This window comes from Schistocerca gregaria, chromosome 9 (assembly GCF_023897955.1).
Source record: "Schistocerca gregaria isolate iqSchGreg1 chromosome 9, iqSchGreg1.2, whole genome shotgun sequence".
NCBI classification, from domain to species: Eukaryota; Metazoa; Arthropoda; class Insecta; order Orthoptera; family Acrididae; genus Schistocerca; species Schistocerca gregaria.
Genome location: NC_064928.1, coordinates 96,955,172 through 96,964,697, shown reverse-complemented (window position 1 = coordinate 96,964,697; position 9,526 = coordinate 96,955,172). Strand labels below are relative to the sequence as shown.

At 43.3% G+C, this 9,526-nt stretch overlaps 1 protein-coding gene across 1 annotated transcript in view; it reads right to left on the bottom strand.

The window, feature by feature from the left end:
• Nucleotides 1-701: 701 nt before the first annotated feature.
• Nucleotides 702-9,526, bottom strand: part of LOC126291804 (uncharacterized) — a 144,170-nt gene continuing 135,345 nt past the window's right edge. Inside the window, exon 4 of the mRNA XM_049985500.1 lies at nt 702-9,236. Within this exon, the coding sequence (XP_049841457.1) occupies nt 6,099-9,236 (3,138 nt within the window). The 3' untranslated portion in view covers nt 702-6,098. The remainder of the gene's footprint in view (nt 9,237-9,526) is intronic.

Sequence of the window (9,526 nt, the reverse complement as noted above, 5' to 3'; positions counted from 1 at the left end):
AACTGTCATAGTATTTGCAGTGGATCCTGATGCAGTTTGGAATTCCTGTGTGATGATCTGGATAGATGTCTGCCTTTCATACTTTACGAACCTCTTCAACTGTCGGCCGTTTCTTTCAGCGAACAGACGTGGTTGGCCTTTGCTCTTTTGTGCTGTACGTACCTCTTCTCGTTTCCACTTCACTATCACGTCGCAAACAATGGATCTAGGAATGTTTAGGAGTGTGGAAATCTCGCTTACAGACGTACGACACAAGTGATACCCAATCACCTGACCACGTTCAAAGTCCATGAGTTCCGCAGAGCGCACCATACTGCCCTCTCACGATGTCTAATGACTACTGAGGTCGCTGATATGGAGTACCTGGCAGTAGGTGGCAGCACAATGCCCCTAATATGAAAAACATATGTTTCTGTGGTGTCCGGTTACTTTTAATCACATAGTGTGTATGTCGGCCATAATGATCTTAATAATAACCAAATATTCTATAGTCAACAGCGCTCGGAAATTTACTAACGTTTATAGGCGAATTTCTCGAGTGTTTTGGAGACATGCACTGTGCTTGTTTAACAAAGTAACATCCTGGCCCTAAGCTTCATATCCCATAGGTACAAAGGAATCCAGTAAAGGTCAGGCCATATGGTGCCCCCATCAGATGTGTTAAAAGACTGGAGGAAGTACTATAACGAAAACAAAATGAGTACAGTTAATTTTAAATGACATCTTTATTTATCTCAGTTATCTGGTATTAACAAGAACGTAATATAGCGAAAATAACATGAGACATCGGAGATGCTCTTCATGAAATGAAGAGCCAGGATTAACTTCTGACATTTCTGGTTGGCGGAAGCTTCACTAAGACTATCCACACATGTTCTCACTTGCCTTTCCTGAAACTGATAGTTCACCAAAAAGAAATAATAACCCGAGTAGTTAGTTCTAATTTTTTTGACTGTGCATGTTGATGAAAAGTAAATTCGAAAAACACTGAACTAGACATGCGATAATGGCAGGCTTTAGTTACTTTTGTCATAAGATTAATTGCCAACTTTGGAGACATAAGAATCAGTAAGTTATCGTATTTTGTACATTTTAATTCACCAGTATGTTACAGGATAACGTATTGGAGCAACTCCTCACATACGCAAAAAGCATCTTTGCACAAAAGATAGTACTCACAATTATATGAATAATTCAAACACAAGCACCTTGCACGTATCTGTTTAAACAACTGTAAATACTAAACACGGCGTCATGGAACATTTGTGAATACAAGAAATTGCTGTGAATGGCCTATTGCAGTTTCAGATTTTCTACAACAAATCACTAGAAGAAATACGAGCTGCACTTCCCTTCTTCAGTACTCAGCTGCTCTGGTAGATAAAATGCTGACAGACAGGGAAAAGTATTTTAACACAGAACATTAAAGTCGTTTCCGCTTAATCCCTTCTACACCTACAGAGGAATTCTTGAACAGAACTAGTCAGTCAGCTTCAAATCTGAAAATGGTGATTATATATGTTCCCTGTGATGTGGAACGTGTCAGTTGTACGAAGGACTCTCTATGGGGACCCTTGTTTACAGCTGTCATGTTCCACAATATTGCGAATATCGCCAACACAATATGGAACCAGCTAGCTACATCAGTTACTATTTACAGTGAATGGATGTCTTTCCTCTGTACACCATCTCACCACAAGATGGGAGGAAGAACTTCATGCCGTCTGTACGTCAACTGTGGAAAACAGCCGAGACATCACAGTCTGGCAAGTGAAATAGACCAACCGTCACAAATCCACAGCGCGGATTCGATTCTGGTCAAGTTCACTCTCTCTCTCTCTCTCTCTCTCTCTCTCTCTCTCTCTCTCTCTCTCAAGCTCAAGAGCGCTTGCAGACATTTTAGGATTCAGGTACGTCAATGTGTCTCTTGCCCTTCTCCAACATACGTGTATGGCAGTTTCACAAAATTGTTACCCTCCATTCCTGATGGCAGACAGGAATTGCTCAAGGCTTTTGGGTTACGGTACCCAGCGTCCTGGGAAACGCTAAGTGGCGATTACTTTCAGGGTGGTAACCTGTTGCACTGGTTTTGCAAGACAATTTGTTGTTCTCACATTGACACGCTTTTCTTTTCTGATTGGATGCTGTTGAACCTGCTCATTATCCTCTGCTTTCTCGGAAGGATGACGAATTATTACGTCTAGCTTGTTCAGTTGTGGGACAGACATTAATTACTGTAACAAATTAATCAGATGAAAATAAGAGAATTTAAAGATACGAGCCGCGTATGTGTGTGAGCGCACGCATGTGCGTTCTTTTTTATTTTTGTTAAAATTAAGTACAGTTTTGAAATATGCCGCCTGCAGTCAGCGGTCCGGGCATGCACCCCGAGTTCCTGCATCTATTGGTTACACGGAGTCCCCAAATGAAAGTATTCGTCTACGTTTACTTTTAGGTGTGTTTACTTAGAATGCATTAGCTAACTGAAAATCTCACCCAGTCTGAAGTTTGTGCTGTGATTAATTTTCTGTGTGCGAAAGAAGAGGGACCGATCGAAATTCATCGGCCAGTTAGTGAATCTTACGGAGAAATCACTAAGCGATAAAGTGGGAAGAAAAATAATTTAGGGCGTTCAACGATATACCTTATGATGATGATGTTGTTGTTGATGATGATGAGAGTGGTGGTGGTGATGGTGGTGGTGGTGGTGAGGTGTTGATCTGGGCAGACGACAGCAAAGTCTTTAGCGCTGATGCTAAAATTTTTTGGAAAGAGTGTGGATGAATGTTGCATAATAATAGAACATTAACAAATGAAATATGAAAATGCTCTTAAAAAGATACAGAGAGAGAGAGAGAGAGAGAGAGAGAGAGAGAGAGAGAGAGAGAGAGAGAGACAGAGACAGAGATAAATAGGAAACTCATGCTTTTTTTATTCTAAAGATTACAAAAAAACATTAAAATAGAGAAGGGAATCACGGTGGAGCGATTTAGAAAGAAATGTAGCAGAGTAATAAAACTTCAGCAAGAGATGAAACAAAACCAAAAAAAATGCACTAAACGCACAAAGACACATAAATACAACCACGCATTTATTACAGTTGTGAAATGGAAAGAGAAATAGAGTGGAAAGAAAATAGTACAGCAGACAGCTGAGTCCTGCTTATTTCAGAAATAGAATGTATGAGCCGTAACACCCTAAAATTTCCAGCCGAAGAGCTTAGGCTGGAGCGCGGGATACTATACAAGATTGTAAAAGGCATACCATAGTCGCCAGCAGCTAAAATAGAGGACAGATCCCCACTTAAACTGCCTGCGCCTCTTCAGCACAAATCGGTTGAAATGTGAAGTGTGTTATACCTTCCAGTTATGTCAAGTAAACATCCTTCGTCTCTGTGTGCTGAATTTTCTCAAGTTACAAGAAGTGTTCCTCATGAAAGCCGTATAGAAGACTAAACTACCGAAAGTTGTACTCAAGCTAACTGCGAGGAATCCTGACTGAGATATACAGTTCCAATTAATAGAACTTCTTCAGTGGCACGGTAATGAGGTTGATGAAGTTAACCCAAACTGTCAGTAACGGCGAAAATTTCCAGCGGACACTCGGTGCAATGGAATCATTTATCATCACCGCAGCAAGTGAAGTAAATGCAAACAAATTCAGCATGAAAAATCATGTGCACGGTGGATATTTTGAGTCAGAGTAACCAATTCTGAAACATATTGCGAGATCTAAACTATTTAAAGCTGTAGAGAACTAAGGACGTGCCAAGCTAAAAAAAAAGTTTTTTGTGAATGACAATGTCGGTACACATATGACTTTCTGAATACAATATCTTATCGCATCGCATGACTGGGAACAATTTTATCAGCTTCTGTATAGTGGTAGTCGATTGCCCACTGGTTGCACCTTGCTCCTTCGCTCGGGAAACAACATTTAACTGGTCAGTACCACGGCGATTACGATGACATATCAACAATCGTTCTTTGCTGAATCAGGTGGCAGATCTTTATGTAAATGAAATTGAGAAGTTGGTTAGTTGTGATAAATGCATTAACATTAGCGAAAATTATGTTTAAAGGTGAATAATTTAAATGTAGGCTTTCACGTAACAATAAAATTGTTTTAAGAAATATACTTGTGTTTGTTTAACGTAAACCGGTACTTAATATAAAAACATCCTCTTATAAGTAAACGGAAATGGGCTATGATTTTTTTCCGTCCAATTGATGTGGTGCAGAGAAATTAGAGCTCTTATTGAAGTTTATTGGCAGTTTTGCGAGCTGACAGTAGCGCTGGTGAATAGCTGCTCGCACTGGACTGAATTCGGAGTATGAACCAGGCTCTAAAATCATTCTCCACAGCTGGCCGAAGCTGACCATTTCAAGAAAACAGACAGAACAACGTGACAGAATGAAAAGATGGGAGGACTAATTAGAGACAAGCAAGGGGCGTCAACAATCCGCCAATCTAATCCTCCTCTGGCTGCAAGAAGGCCAAAAATTGACGGTGGAGTGGTCTCTGGGTCATTATTCAGACAGAGTGCTGCGAGGCGGAATCTATTTTGATCACAGTCTACCCGCGACTTAGCCATTTCAGCTAATGTATCTATTGGTCAGATGAACTTGGGATCTTAATCAGATTTGACAGAAGTGCGTTGGACTATCACTGTCTCTGCTTTTAAACTTGACGTTCCGTCGTGAAAGCATCTCAGTATAGGAAAGTCGGTTCTGCATTTCAGATATCTAGTAATCTATGTGATTTTGTATTATCCCTTTTGCTAGTCCTCGCCCTCATCTGTCAAGGATACCTCCAGGACTTTTCATCAGTCTAATCAGTCTTTTTCTCGTATTGGTTAACACACTAAGTAACACCTCAACATTTGGCAATATCCAAGCCTTTGAAGTGATGACCCGTGAGATTTTTTGATGACGTGGGCTCCCACTGCCTACATGATGACAGTCTCCCAGAACGAGAACGTCTGTTTCATGGTTTCCTTTTATTTTATTTGTGTTTCATACAGCCTTCGGTGACGATTTTCAGTCCTTCCTAGAATCAGATAGTAAGTGGACGGAAACGTGGAAGGGAAACCTATTAGAAATAGAAAACTCGACAACATTTTAGTTTATCCGACTGTCTGATTGTAATCGTGGTCCGATTCTTGCAATATCGTGCAGTTCCGCAGGTTCACCTGGTGATAAAATGGTGAATTCTCTGTCAAATATAACCTCTATGACTCTAGCTGGCCATCAGAAATGGAGAGTAACATTCTTCAAACATGTCGGACAATTATACTGGTTAATCTACGGAGAATCATCTGTACACTGTTCCATCCTAGAGCCTAGAACAGAAGTAAATCGGTAGCATTTTAACGTTACATAACTTTGTAATTATCTGAAACTACTGAATCAACAATGGATGGTGTAGTTAACTAATCTGTTCTTCCAATATTTAATGTCATTAACTGGGACTTTGGTAAAGTGTTACAAGCCAAATTTCATTTAACACTCATTACACAGTGCAATGTTGCTACTACAGTTATTATACACTATTGTGGCTAGTTTTGGGTAACCGATAAGAAGATAGATTAAGATGAACATTGACAGCCATCCAAGGAGGTGATGACTGTCCTACCGGTAAGTATCTTGAGACTCATGTGGGGTGGTTAGCTTGAGAGATGAGGTGATGGCATTAAGGGTCAAGTACTAAAACGAACAACAGTAATAAAACTGTGGAACTTGGCATAGGCTGCTGACCAAGTTTGTCCAAAACAGCATGTTGTACAAGCAGAGATAAAGGGTGAACTTCAACAGGGGGAATGAGCTTTTAATTCGTCTGTAGGACCAAGTCAGCTACTCTCTCATCCGCCAGTCAAAACCAGCTACCAGGTGGTAGCCCTGTGTTCCTGTGATACCTCACAAAAAATGATGTCGATTTTAGTTAACAAAGTACCTACCAACTCCTATGTCTCATTAGGTGTCACTCTTCCTGACCGCTACCAACAGAAACCTTGTCTTACAAAGCAAGCAAAGTTTTTTTTTTCTACGTGCACTGATAAATGCAGTCAGCACTGCGTGACTGTGAGAGTAAGGTACTTCTCAGTGAATATGGGTCACAGAGTTGTCTATATGATCAGGACCATTGTCAGTCGAGCAACAGAATAAAGCACGGAATAAAGCCAAAACCGAAAACTGACAACGAAATCGGTAGGAGCATTTCTCAGGCGTTGCGGAGCTTGAAGAGTTGTTATTTGGGTGCATGCCCACCTCTACAGGTAGTGTAGTCGTTGGTGTAGCTTGGCCTACATTTGACTCTAGGCTGGAGTCTATGCTTCGCCCATGGCGGACGTGTGTCTGTGGCTTGTCATTTGCGGCGTTCTCCATGTCAAAAGAACTTTCAGCCTCTGCACGACTCGGTCCTTCATTTGACTGTAGGCCATCGACTCCACTTTTTGCATCAGCGGCTTGTTGCTGTCTATCGTTGCTTGGAGCTTTCACCAAAGGAGAAGATGGTCCAGCCTTTGCAGAATTTTGGTGCTGATTTGACTGCAAGCCATTGTCATCGAGCATGTCGTCGGCGTCAAATAGGGGTGCCACAACGCGAGAAGTTGTTCCGCCATTTGTAGCCGTCGGGTGTCCATTTGTCTCGAGGCCACTGTCTGTGGCTTGCCCATTGAGAACTTGTAGTTGCTGCTTTTTACTTAGGGCTGTCACCAATGGAGGAGGTCCTATCCTTGCAGTATCTTGGCGGTGACTCGAATAGAGGCTACTGTCTACATTTTTGCCATTGTGAACTTGTGGCTGTGGGACGTTAAGTGGGTTGACCACTATGTGAGAAGGCGTTATTGCCTTTTCAATACTTGGGCGTCCATTTCTTTTGGGGCTGTAGACTGTACCACTCTCGTGTTTGCCATCTAGCTGTGATTTGTTTCTTGGCGCCATCCATACCTGAGAAGATGTTCCAGGTTTGGCGGTACTTTGCCATTCGTGTGACTGAAGAATAGAGCGTGTGTTTATCGAGTGCTGCTGTACATTGTTACTCGAAGCCATCTCCGCGATGGAAGATTTTGTGGCGTTTGTTTTGCTTAGGTTTTGTTGGAGATCAGAATGTGTCTTATTTCCGAAGTGGACATGCTCCAAGAACTTCTTGAATGCAAATTCTGGTAACCAGTTCTTCAGCTCATTGAAGTCTTGCTTTCCTGCTCGGAAATCACCCAGTTGCACGAGTTTAGCACCAGCCTTGATCAAAGCAGCTACCGTGGGCCAGCGGCCCAGTTCGGCTGCGTACCGTAGGGGTGTCCAGTGCAGAAAACCATCTTCTGCCTCCAGCGAAGTGGGCGTCCCCCGTGTGCACAGCCGCTGCACCACTGTCCACGGCTCGCTGTACACTGTTGCCAGGTGCAGCGCATTCCGTCCAGCTCCATCCACCTCCTCTATGCCCTGACGCGAGTTCAACATCACCATCACATCACTTTCATTGCCGTCCACGATGAGTTCGAGCAACCTGTGCCCCTTACTGGTCATACGATCGAATGTCCACACGAAGAATTCCAAATTTTTCTCCAGAAGAGCTTCTCGATAAATGACAGCACACTCTTGTTGTTTGATATTAACGGAGCACCACTTGGCGAGAAAGTATTCAGCAAACGTCCTATGCACAAACACCAGCCTCCCATCAGCAGACTTGCACATGATTTCAGCTTCCACGAAAAAATCTCTGTTTGTCTGGTAATACGGCCGCTGACCAAGTCTATCTTTTCTCTGGATAAGGAATGACACTGCCAGATGCATCAGCTGTTCTTCATACCTCTTCCACTGTTCTTCAAACTCTTGCTTCCCACCATCACCGTGTTTCTTTATCCACAAATTCTGACATTTTCTTCGGAAGAAAGTGTAGTACAGTTCTAAGGCATCTGCCACTAATCCAGGTTCTGTGAGGTCGGCACACATCTTGCACAACAGAGGGAATCTCAACAGATGTTTGGGATAGTTCGTCGCAATGCGGTTAATACTGTCAGGTGATGATTGGCTGTACTTTCGTAGAAACACCTGCCATTCAACGTCATTGAAGGTGGTCAACAAGCACGCCATGGAACCCAGTGTTTCCTCGAGAAGTTTGTTTGCTGTGGGCCTTGCTGTAACCACCATGCCCCCCTTGTGTGGAGACAGTTGCTTCAGAATCTGTAACGACAAATCTGTATAGGTCGAGGTCAGTTCATCGAAACCGTCCACGAGGCATACGACACGGGAAGAGTGCTGCAGGCAGTGGCAGAGAAGTGTCCGTTCCAGAGGTCCCAACTGGTCCTTCGACGAAGTGACATGCATCAAGACTTGCTCAAGAGCATCCGCAATGTTGTCGCAGTTATCAAATATGTTGTAAAATTCTGAGAAGTTGACTTTCACTATCCAGTATGCAGGGTCTATAGCTTTCATCTGTCTCGCAACAGCTGCCAGCATGGTCGATTTCCCTATTCCTGGTGCGCCCTCCAAAACCACCCAATATCCGAAAAAGTCTAGCTTCTCTGGCACCTGTACCTCTCGCATTTTTATGTAGGGCTGAACTCTGTAGCTCTGACTGCTAAAGTATAACATCTCCCATCCAGCTGCAGAATAATTCAATGCATATAAACGAACATCCGGATACCTCGCACGGAACTCTTCAAATGCTGAGCGATCAGCATCCCCAGCGATGGTAAGCAGAGGCCACATTCTATTTGGTGAACTTAGTACAATGTCCAACCTCCTCAGGTCGAGGATAACTCCTCCCCATGCCCGAGCAGGAAGGAAAGCATATGACGCCTGGTTGATGACACACACATCCTTCTCACCCAGTGACAAAAAAAAATCTTCAGTGACGTATCGCCGTAGCTCCACTCTCCTGGAGACGTAGTACTCTGGTACAGGATCCAGCTGTTGGCCCATGTCCACGGTGTCTGGGAGCTGAGACAGTGTCAGTACATCCTCTGGCCTATTGTCCATCAATATCTTGATTGATCCAGCGTCACCCACGAGGTCTCTCAAGCAACAAAGGTAATGTTCACCATTGAGTCTGACCTTAATTTCCAAGAACTTACTCCAACACTCGTCAGTAACTTCGAACGACCCGAAAGTGTCCACAAACGAAATTCCTTTCTTGCTCGTTACAAAAACCAAACGACGGCTACGGCCATGGCTGAGCTCCCTGCTGAGCTCTTCAAAGACCTCAGTGTCGTCTTCTGGACCATCGTCGAGAACCACCTGGAAAAAAAAAAGGGTTGAGAATTATTCAGCAGCATTCGACAGGTGTTCTCCTCAAAACATAAAAAGGTATAATCATTATTTACGATACTGTGAACTTGATCTGCAATAAAACAGTCATCTAAGCCTGTTTTATGTCTCTTAAAGGCCGGCCGCGGTGGTCTCAAGGTTCAGGCGCCCAGTCCGCAACCGCGCGCCAGCTACTGTTGCAGGTTCTAATCCTGCCACGGGCATGGATGTGTGTGATGTCCTTAGGTTAGTTAGGTTTAAGTAGTTCTAAGTTCTAGGGG